This window comes from Pogoniulus pusillus, chromosome 5 (assembly GCF_015220805.1).
Source record: "Pogoniulus pusillus isolate bPogPus1 chromosome 5, bPogPus1.pri, whole genome shotgun sequence".
NCBI lineage: Eukaryota > Metazoa > Chordata > Aves > Piciformes > Lybiidae > Pogoniulus > Pogoniulus pusillus.
The window spans coordinates 30,863,893-30,884,826 of NC_087268.1; the positions used below are offsets into that span (position 1 = coordinate 30,863,893).

Genomic DNA, 20,934 nt, shown 5'->3' on the forward strand with positions numbered 1-20,934 from the left:
AGTGGGGTTTATATGCTTATATTGGTACTGTACATCTTCTGGGCAAAAGAGGAAGTAGTTGTTGTTATTCTTACTGCTAGAATTCCTCTTTCTGCTACCACAGAGAGGAGACTCAATTGTGACCTTTAGAAAAGCTCTCAGTCAACAGAAAACAAAGTTGGGTCAGCAGGAAACAATAAGGAAAGCCTCAATAAGTTGAAAGCTTTTGTGTCAATAACAACTGAAGCAAATGGGTGAGGCATTAGGAACTGGGGTGTATGATGTGATGATGACATGTTTTTGCTGCTTAATTTTAGGTTGGATCATTTACTGTGAACCTAATGGGAGCAGAGAGGCTGGAGGCTGTGAGAGGCAGCCAGGCTGAAATACAGTGTGGTGAGAATACGCATGGGGGTTTACTCAGAAGAGGTTTAGAGCCATAAAATGCATTCAGCTTTTAAGCTGTCCTTGTGAAGTTGGGGCAGACTTCACTTTGCCTTCTTTGAGTCACTTAAATCTTGGCTTATTTGGCCAATGACTTGCATCACATTCATGAACTGAGAAGGGTAGATGTATGCTGTGGTGGAAACCCAAATACTTGGTGGCTGAGCTTACCCATGTTTCACAGGTTAATGTGGAAAAGGTTTAACTGATTCTACAAGGCCTCTTATAAGTTATTCCTGATCATTCTACATCATGTTTTGCCTAACCAAATACACAGATTAGCCTATTCCTGATCATTCTACATCATGTTTTGCCTAACCAAATACACAGATTAGCCTAATAATCCATACATGTGACAACATCTGTGACCAAGATGTAACTGGAGCTGTAACTGTCTCAGAGGAAAGGGTGAAAGAGGGGAAAGACTATCCTAAAAGTATTTCCTAGGGAAAATTGCTGCTTTATTTAACAGAGAAAAGGAAGCTATTAGACAGCATGACATCATAGTTCTGTATCCTTACCAAATTAGTGAGCAGCAATGCAGCAGGGCAGAAAAGACCACAGCATTAACACTTTCAGCCAGTGTCCTTATTTACACTTAAGAACCTGTCAGGTGTGACCAGATGCAAGTTTGAAAGGATGGTTGCTTTCTAAGCAATGACAACTTATTGGCAGAATGTGCATGGCTAGGAAAACCCAGAAGCAGTTCTATGGTTTTGCTATTTCTACTGAGCACAGTAAACCATGTTATTGCTTAGAGTGCTTTTTATTAGAGCTGATGACTCTGGATCAACTTACAATGCAATGGAGAACTCAGGAAACATTCATTTAGTATCTGCAGTGAGAGATGGGAATCCTGCAGATACAGTGGCTAATAGCACTGCAGTGTTTTGTTTCCTGTGTGTTTTTCAGGGTTATTTTAGTCCTTTACCAAACCACATCATTATAAATGGAGTAGCTCTAATGAAAACAGTGTGAACTTGAAAGACTCCTATGTTTTTAAAACTTCATGGATGATACAAACTCTGTTTTACTTTATTCTTTTTAAAGGAAGTATACTAGCAAAATAGTTTTATGTCTGGTATCTTTGTCTATTTTTCTGTGGTAGTTCCCAAAAAGCACATGGCACAAATGAATCACAAGCATGTCTGACCTTTGTGTGGATGTAAGTGATGCTGTTTCTGATGCCAGGATTGTTTTGGCTGCTGCAAACAGAAGTCCTGTGGTACGCTATAGTACTCTGCAGTTTCAGACTTATCGTTATGTGAACAAGACTAACATTCTGTTTTCTAAACCAGTTTAATTCAGAGCAAAAACTTCTCCAGGCCTTTGCATATGTGTGCATGAAGATACTGCTTTTAAACTGAGGGAGAGCAGGCTTAGACTGGAGTTGAGGAAAAAATTCTTCAGCGTGAGAGTGGGGAGGCTCTGGAATAGGTTGTCCAGGGAGGTTGTGGCTGCCTCCTGCCTGGGAGTGTTTAAGGCCATGCTGAATGAGACCTTGAGCAGCCAAGTCTAATTGAGAGGTGTCCCTGGGCATGGCAGGGGGGTTGGAGAAGATGATCGCTAAGGTCCCTTCCAACCTGAGCCATTCTGGCATTTTGTTTAGACCACTATGCACCCCGACCCAAAATGTGGCTTGGAAGAGAAAGCCAGAATTTGTAAGTCTGGAACATGACAGAAGAAGGGGATTCTTCTGTGTCAAGCTGGATTGTCTTTAATACCCTACAGGAAATACTACACTGTAGGGAGATGTAGCTGTTTCTATGTACTACTGAGGAGAGGAGGAGAAGAATGATAAGCATTCCATCATTCCTCCTCAGCTGCTGTGCTTCAACCCAAGGGAAATGTTGATTTCGTTTGTATACAATTAGCAGCCTAGGTGTGCAACTCAAAGGGAGCAGCTCTAGTACAGAATCACAGAATGGTGGGTGTTGGATGGGACCTCCAGAGATCATGTAGTCCAACCCTTCTGCTAAAGCAATTTCCTCTAGATTAGGTTGCACAGAAACACATCTAGGTGGAGTTTTAAAGTCTCCGGAGAAGGAGACTCCACAACCTCTCTGAAGAGCCTGTTCCAGTGCCCCATCACAGAGGATTTCTGGGCTTTGAGTGCCCAGAATGAATCAAGATGATTCTCCTCTTAGTATTCATAGCAAGTAAAAAGAATAAAGTGTGTAGTTCTGGCAGGGCACTCCAAACTCCCTTCCCCACCTTCTGTCTCTGGAGTTTTGAATGGGGCACAAAACTGTTTTCCCCACCTCCATCTCCCGAGATTTGAGTGGGGGAAGAAGGAGGCGAGAAGCTGCTTCTCCCACCCCTGCGAGCTTGAAGGGGGCAGAGCAAATTGCACCCAGCATATATATATATGGTAACTGAACACATTGACCAGGTGGATCTTAAAGAAGGGTGACAGGAAAGTGAGCAGTTCCCGCTTTTGGACTGCCTTATCCTGACTTCTTGCTAGAAGGCCCTGCCTCTGCCATAAACTGGCACTGTCATAGGCACACACCCAGCAGTTTGGCTTTTCCCTGTGCTGCTAAGGCAGTGCCTCTTCACGAGATGTCCCTCAGGGAGGCAGTGTCTGAGACACTTTGCCATTGATGTGTTAGTACTGAATCTGCTTTTTCTACATGGAGGTACAATAAGAACTAACAGAAGTTTCTTGGAAGGTGGAAAGTATTATGTAGGACGCTGATCATTCTTTGTTCTATTTTCAGCTGGTCTGCCGGTGTCATTTCCTTCCAAAGGAAACTTAAGTAGGCTGGTTTTATTTCTACAGTTGTTAAATGTTTTCATACATTTTTAAGCAGCTGCTTAAAAAATTAATGAGAAATACCTTCCTTTCCCTGCTTTGCACTTTGGCCTTTCAGGAAATCTCTAGAGCTTCATTGCTGTCTAGACTGCAAGATCTATCAAGCAAGCAGCACCACCACCCTTCCTGCAGGAGCAAAGCACAGTGGAGGTCTGCCGCAGTCTGGTGGATTGTCATGCCGGTATAGCCACTCTTCTACCAGATTACAGCAGGTGTGTGCTAAGAGGGATCCCAGCTAACACGATGCACAGCAAGGGCAGGGTGCATACAACAGGACAAAACTCTGTTCCTGTCATTGACACCGCTACAGGTATTGCTACTTGGCCTTGTCTGTCTATTTTTGTTTCTATACGATAGGAGAAAATTAGATTAGTTAAAAAAATTAATGAGAGGGACAGAGAGAGGGACAGAGAGAGAGAAGGAATTTTGACCCTTCATCTATTCTGTTTCTGTCATGGTGAAATACCTGGGTCAGGTCTTGAACAGTTTGAAAGTAAGTAGAGTTTAGCATTGAGTGATTTTTGGTTGTGGTCCTCTTGACTGCCAAGAAATGTGTTACAACACTGAAGTGCCATGGTAAATACCCGTCTGGCAGCTGCATCTTTAGAACAGCAGCATCATTTTGCCACTCAGACTGGACTGGCACAAAGTTCACATAAAACAGTCCCAGCAAAATTAACAGTTCTGTTTGAAACTTGGAAGAGGGAACTGTTTTATAGGGCACTTCTTCCTCTGTTTTGTTTTCTTGTCCTTGCAAATATACGCAGCCATAGGTACAGGATAGACATACACAGTCAATTTGGTGTAAAATAATTACCACACTTTTTATTGGTACAACACTTCCACCAAAAAGGTTTATTAAACAAATACTACAAGCAAGCAAACAGCTGGTCTCTTCCTACCCAAAATGATTAAATCAGAGAGATTCCTACTATCCACTCCAACAACACAGGCTAAACCTCCTCTATAGTGGTTTGTGAAAGCAGCACATGTATCCAGAGTGTCTTCTGTGTTTCTCCTGTTGAAGAAAATTGGTTCTGCAGTGTACTGAGAAGGAACTATGTCTTGCTTATGGTAGTCAGAAAGCCACACTGCATTTGACTGCAGGTAAACTGGGGTGGTGACTGGTCACCCCACAGGTGACATGCCTGCACTTGTGTTTCCAGAGTTCTGCTCTGCTCACATTGAGATGCAGGTAAAAAGCAGAGTGGCCATAGTACACTCATCAGTGCATTCCTTGTTAATTTTAGTGCCTGCACAGTGTAGATTCCAGAGGTTTAAAAAAAATATATAGATATAAGCTACCAGCTAGTCAAAATAAATTATTTGTTCTATGGTGCATATGGTGGAGGCTTTTCTCCAGGCAAGAAGTAAGTTGGTGTGTAGAGGGCTGGAGCATTGGGGTGAAGACCATAGCTGGAGCTGGACTGAGATGGAGGCTGAGTTTCCTCTGACAAAGAAATGTCAGTAGATGATGTTCCTGGAAAGTTGCTGGCAGGCTGTATATAGACAAAAAAACAAAAACAAAAACAAACCATCTTCATTTAAGGATTACAGCCCCACTCACAGCTCTGCATTAAGTATTTGCTGATTGAGTGCCATATGATAAGCCCCATGATTAATTTTCTGGGGCACTGCAGCACAACACTCACTGTAGTTCTAAAGTACCTGCTTGAGCATAGCAGTGCTGGTGTGCAGCAAAACAAGAGAGGTGCCTGTAACCCAGGCCATTTTCAATGTGCATTGCACATACAGCCAACTGTTGGAACAGAAAAGGCATTTCAGTGGGAAAAGATGCTCTGGCTTCCCAGGTGAGGCACAGCACCTGATGGGCTGATCTGGTTACCTGCAGCTGCTGGTTTCTGGGCATCAATACTTTATTTATCTGGGTTACAATACTTGTATGAATGCAAGATCTTGTTCCTGCACCAAATGCAGACTTCACTTCAGAGAACATTTTACAGGTAGGCATCTCTCTCCCTGTAGGTCTTTTGACTTTGGCTGAGTTATAATGGGGCTTTGGCTGAAAGAGGGAGGGAAAGAGAGGGACCTTAGGAAGCAGCTTATGATCAGGAACAAGCCAAGTTTGTTAAAAGAATGTATGTAGGGACTAATGTTCTGGATAAAGTCCTACCACTGCTTTACAGTAAGTTTTGCCATTCATTTCAAGAGGGTCTTGCCCTCATATGCCAGCACATGCCAGTCTGTTGGTTTCATCAAAAGAGCTGGGCTCAGCTATTCTCAGTTTCAGGTCTAAAGGGCTTGGAATTTAAGGAAACCAGCCAAACAACAACAAAACCCACAAAATTTAGCAATCCTGGATCTTTTTCAAGGGAAATTAAAAATCTGGGCAAGTAAGTGTTGTTCCTTGCTTATGAAAAAAATAATAGCCACCATCCAGAAGGCCAATACCATACCTGGCACTTGGACAATTGCATTTCAAAGCTGTACAGAGCTGGCAGAGCCTGTGCCACCGTGCCTAGCTTCTCCACAGGGGTACAGACAAGCAGGAGCTGCTTCCCTGGGTGAAACTCTCAAGGTGAGGAGAATGTTGTCCTGCATTTGTAGCACAGGGTGACTGGGTGAGTGAGAATGGGAGGCATCCTGACAGGAACGGTTGGTTATGCCCTTTAACTCTGCAGGAGGCAGTGCAAGTATATTGACTGACTTGCTGGCTAGACCAGGTCCAAATGTAGTTGTGGTTTTGGGTGATTTGGTTTTATTTATGTTGGAGGTGTTGCCTCCCTGCCCCCTCACGCTGCAGCCGCTGTTTTCAATTTGTCTGCCTGGAATTGCTTCTCTAATGAGTTCTCTGGCAGGAATGATTGGCACAACCCTTACAGCTGTCATCACCACCAGTCTCTGCGCAGCTAATCATTTACCTGAGCAGCTGGCAGTTTTCTTCCCAAGACTAGTTGTGACTGAGCTGTACCAGTAAGAGATGAGTGAATTTATTAGCACATGCCACAGTGAGAAAAGAAATGTTTATGTCCTTGTCAAAATGCATTTCTGTTACTACTCTGCTTTTTTTTTTGGCACTTGGCTGATTTCTGCTTGCGGACAGAGAAGCATGTGGTGAATTGAGAAGCATCAACCATCAGCTCAGGTTGTGACTTTTTAAAGGACTTTGCCCCTCCAGGAAGCATCTATTCAGTAAACTGTTGGCAGAAGTCTAGGAGTGAAATGGCTCAATGATCAGAGCCACAGGTGGACTCAGGTTCACAGCCTTTGAGCTAATAGAGCTCCAGGTGATGATGCAAGTGACAGTGGTACTTGGGTTAGGTGTGCTGCATGCCAGAGTAGCCCAAGGTAGTTATGTTCCCAGAAGAAGGAACTCTGTCTGCAGATCTCCTCTGAGGTGAGGGCTTGAATTAGTTATTAGTTGGTAATTGATTCCTAATTGCTTTGTTTCATTAACTGGCATAATTTGTTTCCCCCTAACTCTTAGCTAAAGAAGGTTTTGCTCCTTTTTTGTACTAAACAATGATGTGTGACCCGAACACTGCTGGGAGTAGCTGCAGAGCAATGTGAAATGCAAGGGCTTAAGAACCACTGTTTAGGCAAACCTTCTGTGAGTCAAAGGGAATGCATCTTGGTGTCCTATGAGGATCTTGGTCTAAATGGAAGCAAAAATGTTATGTTTTTCAAGATGCTTGAAGGTACCTTCTCCCAGCTGCTCCAGAAATACGTGCAATTCTCATTGCTGGGACCTTGGCCCACATCAGCCAGCCCTGTAAGGATGTCTTGCACTCACCAGGTCATCTCAAGATACTGTGTCTTTAGGCAGCTGGATTGCACCCCTGGGATACAAGGTTCAGCCTCAGGTTTTGCTGTCTGGGTTGAAGGCACAAAGACTGAAGTGCGCAATGTGGTGGCATAGAACAATTGAATCCCACCCCTGGTCAAAGGAAAGGTCTTTAGGGTGCATTCATATCACTCACATCATATATCTTTAGCCTGAGATACTCAGTGTGTGAGAAGCACCTCACTCTGTAACCTGGTAGACCAGTGAAGGTGAGGTTTCAGTTAGAGCTCAGTTCAGCTGCCCACATGTAAATAACCAGGCCTTTTGGGGATGCCATGGGGCATCTCAGACATCCACAGATGTGACATAGGAACTACAGGACCTGCACCCTCTCAGAATGGCATCGGGGAGTGGCAGCTCTCTACAACTACCTGAAGGGAGGTTGTAGCCAGGTGGGGGCTTGGTCTCTTCTCCCAGGCACACAGTGACAGAACAAGAGGACACAGTCTTAAGGGCAGGTTTAGGCTGGATGTTAGGAAGAAGTTCTTCACAGAAGGAGTGATTAGGCATTGGAATGGGCTGCCTGGGAAGGTGGTAGAGTCACCATCCCTGGAGATGTTTAAAAGGAAACTGGATGAGGCACTTAGTGCCATGGTTTAGTTAATTAGAAGGTGCTGGGTGATAGGGTCAACTCAAGGGTCTCAAAGGTCTTTTCCAACCTGTGTGATTCAGGTACCAGGTAGCTCCCTGAGCCCTTTATCAGTCAACACTAGATCTCTACAGGCCAACAGCCCCTGTGTATAGACAAATGAATCCCAGTCACAGGGCCTGTAGTTATTTTAAAGACTGGGAGCAGCTAAGCAGGACTTGTAAATAACAAATGCTGAATACAGCAGCTTAGAGCACTTAGATGGGTCATGAAGACTTCATTTCCAGCCCTGAGCTCTCAACAAGTGAAAATGAATGGTAATTTAAGGTTCTGGCTGATCCTGTTTCTAACATTCACCATTTGTACTTTGAATAAGTTTATTATATACTCATACACTGATGCAGAAATTAATTCTCTCCAAAATACAACATAATGAGTTCATATATGCAGGAAGATACAGCTTTTTACCCTAGGGAAAGGATTATGTGCTTTCACTTTGGGAGTCCAGTGCTTCTCACTAACTTCTCCTGGCTTGGAGACAGGTGGTGGTGTCTGTGTTTGAACAGTATGAAGAGGACAGAGGAGAAATGAGCACAATTCTTAGAAAAAAAAATAGAAATCTAGGAAAAAGAATTGTATTTATTTTGGAATGCAGATAAGATTTTAGGGGTAAATGCAGTGCATTTCTGTTGCACAGTGGACGCAGGACTCAACAGTTATTGAACTCCACGACTACTCACGTGCATCTTTTCAGTTTAATTGCTTTCTTTTGCTGTTTTTATCCCCTTCCTTCTCTAGCCCTAGCTACGTGCTAACTGAACTCTGCAGAGCACCACAGCTTTTCAGCTAAAAGCAAACAAAAAGAGGTCTCCAAGTGTGTTCTTTTTTCCCTCTCAAACCAAGGTCTCTCAAAGTGCCTGGCCCCATCTATGTTAATAAGTAAAGCGTGCCAAGGACTTTTCTCTGGCTGTGAAGCCAACTGGCACTGTACATACCACATTGCTACATCTGAACTCTTACCACCAAAACAGAGTGACTCTGTGCACACTGCCTACCAGGAATGGTTCGTTCCCATTGCTGCCCTCTGACCCCCTTCCTGGGCATTGTTTGGAGACTGTTAAGTGGACCAGGTCAAATCTGTACAATTTACTAGTGTGGATGATCATCACATCCCAGTATTTGTGCCTGGTAGCTTATTAGCCCTGAAGAGATGTAGTGCAGGAGGCTGTGGGGAGCTGCTCCATGGCTCATTCCTGCTAAATATGCAGTGTTTTCAATTAAGAAGTATTGCAAAACTTGTGGTACCCAGTGGTCTATCACTACACAGTCAGAGTACAGCAAGCCATTGGATGGTCTTAATGTGCTTTTTAAAAATCTAAAACCTTCTATAATTGCTCCAGGGTCTCAGTACATTCAGTTATTTATCAGCTCAACCTATGTTCTTTACTCTGGGGCTGAAAGAGTCCAGGCAAACACCACCCTCAGCACCACTCCCTGCATTTTCCAGGCCAGCTCAGGTTGGATGCAGCACAGGCTTGAAGCACAACTTACATCTCATCCTTCTGAAGGAGGTGAAGCAGTGTTGACTCACCTCATCTTGTATCACCTGTCACAAGGGAATAAAGCTGCACCTCTGGCAGCTTCCCCTCCTGCCTTCAGGCCATCTGCCTCTGGTCAGTATGGCTCAACAGTACCTGTCTCCCAGTGATGTGCCTGTACAAGATGCTTATAGGAAGCTAAAACAAAAAAGGACTCCATTGTCTGATAAGCTCTTGGCTGTTGTATCAGGCAGCCATTTGGGGGCTTGCTAAGATGAAAGTAACAGCTGCATGCCTGTATTTAACAGTAGCTGTTGGTCCTAGCCTGTGGCACTTGAAGCTCCTCTGGTGTGTCTAAACACTTCCTATTTCTGGCTTATCTTGCCACCTAATACTATTGTTTGGGCAACCAAAACTTTGTGTGACTAGAACTTATCACAAAAATCCATCCACACTTCCTTCTGTGTAACTCTTCCACTGACCTCTTATTTCCTCTCCTTTCTCATCTGCTTTTCATCAGATGAGTTCTAATCCGTTTCTCTCCATACTAAGAGTAAGGTGGGCTAAAATGTGTGACCTTTTCTGCCGAGTCCTGTGTGTATTCCAAAGTGCTTCCTTTGTTTCCCTCAATACCTCTGTTGCTGTTTTATCTTGCCTAAGATGGGGGCTGTGCTCGCCTTCACATCAATGCAGCACAGCTCTAATCCCACATTACAATTCGTGGTCAGCCAATGAAGTACAAAAGGCAACCAGAGAAACCCTAAAATCTGAGAACAGAGCTGAGAACCAGGCACAGAGTGAGTCATCCCAGAGAAGAGCCTGAGTTGAGATCCAGCTTCCCTGCCTCCTTTCAAACTCCCAGGAGCCAAGGTTTACCACTACAGGCTTTGTACAGAGTAGCAGCTTATGATTTTCTGATGTACTTTACCTGAAGAGGTAACGGATAGGATGGGTATGTAGGAATAGTTGCTGCAGAAGGACAGAACCCAGCATATGTCAGGATCTGCTGAGCAGGGTTGTACAGGATCTGAGGAGGAGGTGCAGCACTGAAAGCAATTTGGGACAGAGGTACCTGTTGAGCAAGAGAAGAGAACAATGTATCAGCACAATGCAGAGTGGAGCTGGGGCAGGAACTCCTAACACAAGCAACTGACAATTTAACATCTTTCCATTTTCCAACACAATACCAGTACTACAAAAACACAGAAGCAGCAGACAGAATTAGAGGATGCTGTACACGGAGTGAATTTTCTGGCCAGAAATACAGAGATGTTTTAATCTTCTTGCCTTGGAAAAAGACTGCTGGCTCTTCTCTAGCATCAGATACAGAAGCATTGGCTGAACTCCAGACCTGAGACCCTCTGAAGAGCACAGCATACAACTTTGACTGCATCTTCTCGTTCCCACCAGCACCAAACACCCAGTCCTTCACAATTAGCTGCAAACTCTTTCCAACAGCACCTCCCAGGCACTCTCATGTCTTTCCCCTGCTTTCCCACAGAGATCTAAAAAGGTCTCCCTTTCCAGATCGCTTGCTCCCTCTCACTTGTGAAATAGAGTTTGCTGCTGCCTGCCCAGTGCCACCCCTGACGTGTGCAAAAAGTCCTTCATCATATCCCATGGCTTTATTGGCATGTCCTTTAACTGCAATGTGAGATGAGGCTTGCAAGAAGAAGCAATGGCTTCTAAATTCCTGTTAAACCAGCTAGTACAACTGAAGGAGGAAAGAAAAAGAAAAGTTAAATGTGAAAGGAGGCTGGTGTTAAATCCTAAAACTCTGCACTCTGCAATCATTTGTGAAAGACTACAGAGTTCTGTGAAAGGTTTTCATGTTTCTCTGTTTTGCAAAGTGAGACAAATCCAGTGGTTTCTTTTCCCTCCTTTGTTTTTATTAGCAGATTCCTCTACATGAGAGCATGGAAATTTTACTGCAATAATAAAATGTGGTGCTTGCCAGACAACTATTGAAAGCAGAAGCCAAACTTTTACATTCTTCTGGCATTTCCTTTCAGTGAGAGCCATTAATCACTGCATCCTCTGGAGATAGTGTGAGATCTCTCTGAGATTGGGAAAGAGGTATATTAATTGTGTTTATGCATGGAAAACATTGTCTAGGTCGCTGATGTACCACATGAGGTTACCTGATGATCTAGGCCTTAGGTCTCCTGAGAAACTTGGCACCCCAGGAGTTAGTGCAGAGAAAGGCTGGGGTCAAAAGCAGAGAGATGCTTCATGGAAGAAGGCAAGTCTCTCATCTTCAAGGTACTGTCCTCTAAACACCTCCTTTCTGCTCCCTCTCCTGGCTGGATGTGTGGGGAGAAATGGAGAGACATTGCCTTTCAGACAGGAGTAGTGAGAAGCAGCTAACAAGACTGCCTCAGACATAAAGGTTTGAAGGGCAACAAGTTGGCTCACCCTGGCTGGTGGCTGTGCCTCCACCCAGAGCATGCCCCTCCTGTGAGGGGGGAGGCCCTAGCACAATCACTCCCTTCTGGCTACAGACATAAATGCAGCAAGAAACACTTGTTTTACCCAGTGTGAAACACAGATGCCTGTTATGCATCTGTCACCAGCTTTCTGATGTGGGTCCCTGTGGATGCTGCTGTCCTCCCAGAACATTGCTTAGTCCTCAAGTTCTCTTCAGCTGTAGCAGCAGCAGCAGATGAACACCACAACAGTCCTAGGAGATGGTTTTGGGGAGTCATCCACCCCAAAACCACTGATCAAAGCACCTTATTATCAGGCTATCTGGTCTCAACCTGGAGTCAGCAACGATTTGCAGGTATTGAAGCTCATTAGATGCTTTTATCAAGTATTCCTGTAATGACACTATGTTAAATTGCTCACATAAAATGGTTAGGTGGAGACGTTTAAAACCGAAACACCACCCAAGCCAAAAAGATAAGAAGCTGTGAAACTGACCAGGGAGCGTTGCCAGTGCCGTGAGGGCACCTGGGGTCAGGGAGCGTGGGGAAACCAGGCTGCAGCTGGAGGGGCTGTCTGGCCATGCTCTGAGTGCTGGGCTGCGCAGCTACAGAGCAGGACAGGTCAGCTCGCTGATCCAACAGAAACCTGCCAAAGCATTTATTTCTGAGCTACAGCTGCTTCTGACATCAAACTGCGCCTGCACTAAGACATGAACATGCAGAACGTAGTTCAGTAACTGGGGTCCATTTTGTTCATCTTCTTAAAGCAGGGAGAGGGAAGAGTGGAATGGATAAGGGAGTAATATTTAACCTGTTTGGATTCCCCTGGGAACTGCCAAGGAGACTGATCATAAAAAAAAACTCACAAAACCCAGCACCACTAAAATCAAGAGACTCCCCCAGGATCATCAGTAGTTGTGACTAATGCAATTCTAAACAAGATTCCTCGGCAAGGTGAGTCAGGAAAATATCCAAAAGTCATCAGATGAATACCAGGGCTGGGAAGGGAGTTTCTAGATCGAATCTTGGTACCAGGCAAGTGAAGTTTTCCATGCATTCCTTTGTCCTCTGTAAGCAGATAATGACGGTGCTTTACCTTTCTGGAAACTCACAGCTGCGTTTCGCTAAAGGCGACCTTAGGGTAGCTGCCTAGCCTGGGTGTCCCATGGCCAAGCACACTGCGGATCTGAGGAGGGGAGGGGAGGGTGGTAACGGCTGCAGCTCCCCCAGCGCTCAGCAGATCACAGAGGACGGCTCTACCGATGACACAGGGGCCTTGGGAGCTGACACTGGGAGTCAGGAGAGGATGGAACGGTTCCCACTGAGCCAGCAGAGCCCTCTGGCAGGCAGCAAAACCGCAGGGAGTGTGCCAGGGGCTGCAGGGAATTTGTCACAGGAAAGAAAACCCACCACAACCAAAACAACAGGGTTTGTTTTTCCTGTCCAGGAAATGCGATAGGTTTAGAGGCAACGGCAGTGTTTCGAAAGCTCCCCTCTGTGACCCGTTTTGCCTGCCATCGAGCTCCGGAGCTGAGCCTGCCCCTGTGCTCTCTGGCAGCCGGGCTCGGCGCTGCCCGGAGGCGCTCGAACGGGCTGTGCAGCTCGGGCTGCGGCCGGCCCCGAGCACTGCTGCGGAACGGTGACGTCCGGAAGGAAAGGAAAATCTTCTACCACGTATTTTCAAGGGGTTTTAAAATAGTTTCAGTCCTATGCCCCTTTCTGTCCCTCCTCTGCTTGACGTTTTTGGCCCCGTGACTACTCCTTTTGCAAAGGCAGCCAGCAGCAGATTAGCGAACCAGCCCTGGTATGTCGCTGAAAAGGATCCCGAAGAGGCACAGGCAGGAGCAAGAAGCGGACGCTGCATTTGGAATTGAGCTGTGGTAGCACTTCCTCAAGCGCAGCACAGCTCCTGGACTGAGGCAACTGACACAAACTCACCTTTCCCTTAAGGTAGTGAGGACTTTTGTCTACTCCTGCTGCAGAGGAGATAAAGCCCAGCTTATTAAGCACAGATTTTTATCTGGAGTACCAACAGACTTGCTTCAGCCCAGCCCAGGGGGAAGCTGCCTGCCCACTGCTGCTGCAAATTCTCTACACAACTTTATTCTGCCTAGTGAAGCCTAAACCTTGAACCAAGTTCTGCCTCCCAGCATGGGAATGTGCCAGGTCATGGAGACCTCAGTTCTCCCAGAAATATCTCTTCAGCTTGGTTTCGCTTGTAAGCAGTGAAATGATGGCTTCAGTGCAGCACAAAGGTGTGCCTGGGCTGGAGCTCACCCAGCTATGATGCATCAGCCCAAATACCATGTAAGCTTTGGTTTGTGCAAGATGATTTTGTGGACTCAGGCCTCAGGGAAACACTACCAACTTACACAGCTGCCCATGGTGGAGGCACTTGCACTCATCTACTAGGCAGGAGAAAATACTTAGCAGCACTAGAAAGTTAGTGTCCTACCAAGGACTTAGTATAGATGATAACCTGCCTTACCCTTCTCATGCACCTGTTCTTCATTTCTCACTGCCTTTTTCTGCACCCCCTCTGTCACTGCTCCTCTCTGAGGGAGGAGATGAATTAAGTTGGGAAAGCTGCTTCCACTCCCTGCAGTTGCAGCCACAGCTCTTCAGTGGCTGGCAGCAATTTTCTCAACTCCTTGCAAGAGTGCCCTCATACAAAGCACAGCTCCTCTGCACCTTTCTTACATGCAGAGGCTCAGGGTGATTGCTTGCCTTAAGCTACAGAGAAGAATATTTCTAGCAAACATTCTATAATTCTTATCAAAGGTGATTTTCAAATAGTTCCTATGGCCCTGCACTATCACATTGTTTTAATTACCCAAGACATGTTGTACATAGTATGGACATGCTTGCTAAGAGACACCAGGTGGGCAGAGCAGGGCTGCAATGGCCTCCAAACTGACTGGGTCCTTGGCTCACTGGCAGACAGCTCTGAGCAGTCCCTTCTTGCTAGTCTGTCCTCCTGGTGTACATCTCACCCGTCTCCCTTGCTTTCTCTTCACTGCTCCATCCCTCTCTTCTTTCATTTCACCCATCTTTCTATTTATTTTTCTTCTCTGGAATAGTCACCACGAATCTAAGACAACTTGCACTTCTGTCCCATCTCCCTTTGGCTTCTGTGCTTTACGGCCATCCCAAAGCCTCTGCTTGCTTGGAAACAGTTTGGATTGGGACCATCTGCTCTTCTAAGTGCCTAGTAAATCAGGAGGCACTTGGTTGATCTTTAGGCACTACATTAGCAAACATGATCACTGAGAGTGATAACTGCACCCTTTCAACATCAGAAAATCTAGGCAGATGTGTTACAGAATCTCTTCTATCACACAGCTTCTTCTGACTGCTGTGGTGCACATCCACACAATATTGTGATGTGGCACCGGGAGCAGTTAGAGGGTGGCATTCTTTAGTGAAACCTCAGTACATCTGTTTAGTTAAAGTGTTGGCAGGTACTTCAGAGTTAATACCCATTTTGGGGAAAAGAACTACCTATGATTGAATAGTCATACCTGGGACTTGATTTTTACATGGTAGCTACGAACTAGCATCCTCAAACTCTGTGCTGGCTCGTAGTGCTGAATTAGAAGCAAAAAGAGATACCATTAAGTGAATTGCCAGCATCTGTTCACACACATGCCTGTTTTTTGCCTTCCATTCACATATTTGACCTACTTAGCTGTGAGCAGCTGGCAACAGCTTAGCCTAAAAACAGACCTCTAGGTCACACAGGAAACGTTTAAAGTGCCCTCTTTGTATACTTATGTTCCCTTGTTTTAACCCATTTGCTATGACCAACAAGCCTGGAAGTCCTCGAAGAAGGCAGACGACTGAACCTTACCATGTCTTTAAAGGCACCAAGAATGGCTGCTGTAATAATCCCCAGAAACAACCCGATGATGTTGAGGACTGTGGAGGACCACAGAAGCCTATACAGGTGAAGCACGTCCTGACAGCTGCTCACACCAAGAAATTCGTAGTAGCTGGCAGACTGTTCTGAACTGAAAGGGAAAGCAGACAGTGTCACTGTGATGGGAACGGTTTTTCACAGAATACAGAGCACCAGAGGATCTGAATCCCTCCTGCTTACTTTCCTCTTCATCCGTGCTCCCACCCAAACACTCAGATGAACTGGAGAAAGCTCTGCCGTAGACAATCATTTGTCCTGCTAATGCCAGCATTTAACACACAGTCTAACTAATACAGACCCTCAATTGGTGTTGAGCACTGACATGGACCCTCTTTTTTTTTGCTCAGAGGTTCTGAACACAGGCACCGTCCTGGCATATGGATGCTGCTTTTGTCATTCAGCTACCAGCTAAAGCCTGATTAGCATTGCTTTTTTAACCAGCTCACCTGGAAATCTACTGGCATCTCTCAAACTGTGGAAGGCAAGGTGCTTAAGCATTAATCCAACCACGGGAAGGCAGATTTTGCCAGCTGGCTGTGGTGTCTGCAGTTCAAAATGAACACAACAGCAGAGTATAAAGTTGTGCCTTTACACTGCACTACTTAGAATTCTTTGTACTTCCACACTACCCTGGTTATTGTAAGTCAGGCGTGTTGTGAAGTCAATCCTCTTTGCTTGGTGAAATCCAGAAATACCCTACTGCAAAATTTGAAACCTCAGTTTCCTGCAGTTCTTGCCAGTGCCTGCTTTCATGTTAGTGCACTGATGAGCTCCTAGAGCAGCTATCTGAGTTGGACAGATGTTGTAAATGCCAAGAATGTTTTTGAACTGTTAAGAAGTTGACATCAGCTTATGGTGGAAACCAGAAGTAAGCAATTTGTGATCACTCTTTTTGTTCCTCCATCCACAGCACATGGGGCAGAAGTGGGTATGGTGGTTAAGAAAAGCCAAGAAAGGTATCAGCGTGGAGAAACTACATTTCTGGGGAGAACCAAGTCAAGCACAGCAACTCCTGGAAATGTCCAATCATTTGTTGTGGCACTGCAGGTCCTCTACTGCTGAGTTCACTTGGGCCCTATCATGAGCCAAAACATTGCTTAACTAAATAAACCTAGAGCTTCAGGTGCCATAAGGCTGAGGATATTTGACTTGCAATCCCGCCTGCATACCTGTATGTTGTATGGCTAACATCAAGTCAGTTTGTGTGCCCGAGCACCGCTACTTCTCTCTAGCTACCCCAGGAACTGGAACTGCCAAGTCTGTAGAGCAGCAAGAGTGCTTCTTTACTCTGGGTTTGCCCATGCCAATGCCATAAGTTCTTACTGTCCACTGTAGGGTGCTGGCAATAGCAGAACACACATTTAATTACATCATTGACTATTGTCACAGAAGTGCTCAGTCCCAGACATTTCAGACAAATCAAATGGCACTAAGAACCTTCATCTGGAGGGGGAAGATTCCTAATCTCCCCTTTTTATTACCTTATGCTTTAAGCAACAGAGTTTCAGTCACTTTATGACACGTGGATGCTTTCATCCCTTTAAGACATCTCTGTTCTTTCCTGTATTGGGTTGGGCTCTTCAATACAGTGTTACCATGCAGCAGCTAGCTACGTACCATGGAAGAAAGCATTCACAGTGTAAACATGCTGCACTGCAACTATGTCTATCATACAAAAGGCATCACATTTGTGCATACTTTACTTCACCCATTTAATTTGTTTTGTGTGCCTCTATATTGCTCACATTTAACACTTCTTATATAATCAGAAGACTCCAAGATTCATAGGATTTTAAGCCATTCCATAAACCCACATTTTGTGTCTCATGTGTGGATGAGAAATACACATGACTTCCCTCTACTCCCAGATTTCATTTTCTTTTTCTAGCTGAATCAGGATCTGGGCAACAGCTCCTCTTTACAAAGAAGCCTTTTGTAGATGCCTTCCTGTGTCAGCCTCATTCTCTATCCACCTGCTCAAGGTGAGGCTCGACAGGGCTCTGGTCTAGTTGAGGATGTCCCTGCTGACTGGGGAGGAGATGGAGGGGTGCTGGAGCAGATGACCTTTGGAGGTCCCTTCCAGCCCAGACCATTCTATGATTCTTTATTTCTGTGATTCTGTGACTGGGGTTATTCAGGGCTTCTAGCATGTGACAAAGATGCAAAAACAAATTAAAGTGGGAGACATAGGAAATATGGGAGACACAGGAAAGATGAGAAATACATAGAGGGATGGAAGAGTGACTGTGAGTGAACCGTAGAGGGCTGCAGAGGCTTTGTGAGAGTGCATGGTAAGATGACACTGAGGTGTGCAAAAGCATGAGTGGGGCAGAAGATCTGTTCTGAAAATTTCTCCCTGTTTTCTTGGATGTGGCAAGACATGATGCTGCTTGCAGTTGAAATCCTCGCACAACAGATGACCAGACAGTTGTGCTAGCTCATTTCATCTTTCACATTATAAACCCTTGCACTTTGGTGTGATGTAGTTTTCCTAACCATCCTTTTTACTCCCGTTTAATTGTTGCATGGCAACCCTGTGCTAACTTTCAACTGATCTTCATAAGCATATCCAGACATTTCTTCTCTTATCTTTTGACACTGCATGCTTTGGTAATGATGAAGTCAAGGGGACAGAAAACAATCACAAGACCCTCTCAATCTACCCTATAACAGTTTAGCAAAATCCCATGCCTAGAGAGGCTGCTGCTAACAAAAGAACTTTGCAGGTGCTTACGAGATGATCTCTGCTCATAGACACCTGTGCTCTCATTCTTTTTGTTTCACTCAGTTTCATTGTTAAAAAAAAGAAGAATTAAATCTAAGGGGGAAACTGAATTGCAAGAGCAACAGCACATCTTGATGCGGCTATGACTTGAGGGCTTACTTCTGATCACACAGCAAAGAGCTTATGGACATAGTTTAAGAAAGAAACTGTAACAGTGCCAGCAATAATCCAACCCACGACCTCTTCTCTACTGGCAGCAGGACTTAAATTGCAGAGGAACAGGATTGCTCAATATACAAGTCCCTTTTGTATTGCTTCTTCAGGCCTAAGGGCACATCCCCCTCCTCCCCATCATTTAAGAGGATGAAAAAACGGGCAAGGTTTTCTCGGAGGCCACCGACTGCACACAAGTACTTACTTCTCACAGTTGTACAGGTCGCAGCAGTAGCACGTGTTACTCTTCACTTTCAGCTGGCACTTGCTGTTTAAGCTGTAACATGTCACCTGCCAAAAAGGAAGAGACTTACTTTTACTCTCAGTGTTACGTAGATCATCCTACTGCCCACAAAGAAACAGCTACAGCAGTGCCAGGTTTAATACCTGTTGTGCTGAAAGATCCTGGAATTCTAAAATCCATGTCTGCAGGGCAAAAAGATATCCCTGAGCTTCCAGAAATTTCACTGAGGACTTCAGTCCCTGCGTCTCAGGGTGTGGCTGTTTGAGCTGATTTTCTAGCTCAGACATAGGGGAGAGGTGAACATTCCAGGGATAGGCCATATAAAGGCAACAGTGGATAAGTCAATACAATTTCATTGGAGCATCAAGAGCTTTATGCCTAGAAGCACAGCTTGTTCTTTCCCCTTGCTGGCTTCTGCTGCTTGTGCTGTGCCTGCTATCTTCCCCCGCTGCCGTTTTGGCTGCTGCTGCTTTTGCTGCTTCGCTGCCGCTTGACCCCTTCCCCATCTTCCTTATTATATTATTTTATCCTCTAGTAGTGTATTTATCTTTATACTGTTATACCTGAAAGCTAAGAAATACAATTTCATCTTTCCCTGACTTGCCAAAAAAAGAAAATCTGTGTTGTGTTGAGTTTATTGTAGCGGGGAAGGGATCCAGCCTAACCCGGGGCAGAGGGCATTTGCACTACGGAGCCCAGAGCCCCCAGCCCTGACCTGCAGCCAGGGCTGCCAGCGTTTTCAAGCACTCTGCCATGCTACCTGGTGTTATTTTGCTGAAACCCTGAGTCTGCAAGTGCGAGATGTGGATCCCTACAGCTGTGATGTAGGGACCATGGATCTACACCACAGCAAGCCACATGAAGTGAGTAGGAATACCACTCTATTTTAGTGAGGAAATGAGCAAAGAAGAAATTTTGTCTCAACGACTTCCAATAAATGAAAGCTCTCACCTTCAGTAACACCTTCCTGGAGAACAAAATAGTTAGGAATAACAACAAAAAAGAACCATCTCCAAACTCAAAATCAAAACAGCTCAGGAAAGATACAAGAACTCCAGCAAATAAATGCCATTCACTGCAGGCTCCTGAACAGGAAACTGAAAATATTTATTTGTGTGAGAGGGAATTGCAGACATAGGCAGATATTAGAGCAACAAAGGCAGGCACCTAGAGTCAACCAGGTTGGAAGAGACCTCCAAGATCATCCAGTCCAACCTAGCACCCAGCCCTATCCAGTCAACTAGACCATGGCACTAAGTGCCTCATCCAGGCTTTGCTTCAACACCTCCAGGGACAGCAACTCCACCACCTCCCTGGGCAGCCCATTCCAATGCCAATCACTCTCTCTGTGAACAACTTCCTCCTAACATCCAGCCTAAACTTCCCCTGCCACAACTTGAGACTGTGTCCCCTTGTTCTATTGCTGGTTGCCTGGGAGAAGAGACCAACCCCCACCTGGCTACATCCTCCCTTCAGGTAGCTGTAGACAGCAGTGAGGTCACCCCTGAGCCTCCTCTTCTCCAGGCTAAACAACCCCAGCTCCCTCAGCCTCTCCTCATAGGATTTGTGCTCCAGGCCCCTCACCAGCTTTGTCACCCTTCTCTGGACACGTTCCAGCACCTCAACATCTCTCTTGAATTGAGGGGCCCAGAACTGGACACAGTACTCAAGGTGTGGTCTGACCAGTGCTGAGTACAGGGGAAGAATGACCTCCCTTGTCCTACTGGCCACACTGTTCCTGATGCAGGCCAGGATGCCATTGGCTCTCTTGGCCACCTGGGCACACTGCTGGCTCATCTTCAGCCTACTCTCTACCAGTACCCCCAGGTCCCTTTCCTCCTGGCTGCTCTCCAGCCACTCAGTCCCCAGCCTGTAGTGCTGCTTGGGGTTGTTGTGGCCAAAGTGCAGAACCCTGCACTTGGCCTTGTTAAATATCATCCCATTGGCCTCTGCCCACCCATCCAGCCTGTCCAGGTCCCTCTGCAGGGCTCTCCTACCTTCCAACAGATCAACACCTGCTCCCAGCTTGGTGTCATCTGCAAACTTACTGATGCTGGACTCAATCCCCTCATCCAGGTCATCAATAAAGATATTGAATAGGACTGGGCCCAGCACTGATCCCCGGGGACAGCTGCCAACTGGATGTGGCACCATTCACCACCACTCTCTGAGCTCTGCCATCCAGGCAGTTTCTGACCCAGCACAGAGTGAATCTGTCCAAACCACAAGCTGCCAGC

General features: G+C 45.6%; 1 protein-coding gene across 1 annotated transcript in view; it reads right to left on the reverse strand.

Moving 5' to 3' along the window:
• Window positions 1-4,036: 4,036 nt before the first annotated feature.
• TMEM255B (transmembrane protein 255B) overlaps window positions 4,037-20,934 on the reverse strand; it is an 89,336-nt gene continuing 72,438 nt past the window's right edge. Inside the window, exons 5-8 of the mRNA XM_064143684.1 lie at window positions 18,659-18,744; window positions 15,447-15,606; window positions 10,099-10,242; window positions 4,037-4,737 (exon numbers count right to left, since the gene is read on the reverse strand). Coding sequence (XP_063999754.1) covers window positions 4,570-4,737; window positions 10,099-10,242; window positions 15,447-15,606; window positions 18,659-18,744 — 558 coding nt within the window. The 3' untranslated portion in view covers window positions 4,037-4,569. The remainder of the gene's footprint in view (window positions 4,738-10,098; window positions 10,243-15,446; window positions 15,607-18,658; window positions 18,745-20,934) is intronic.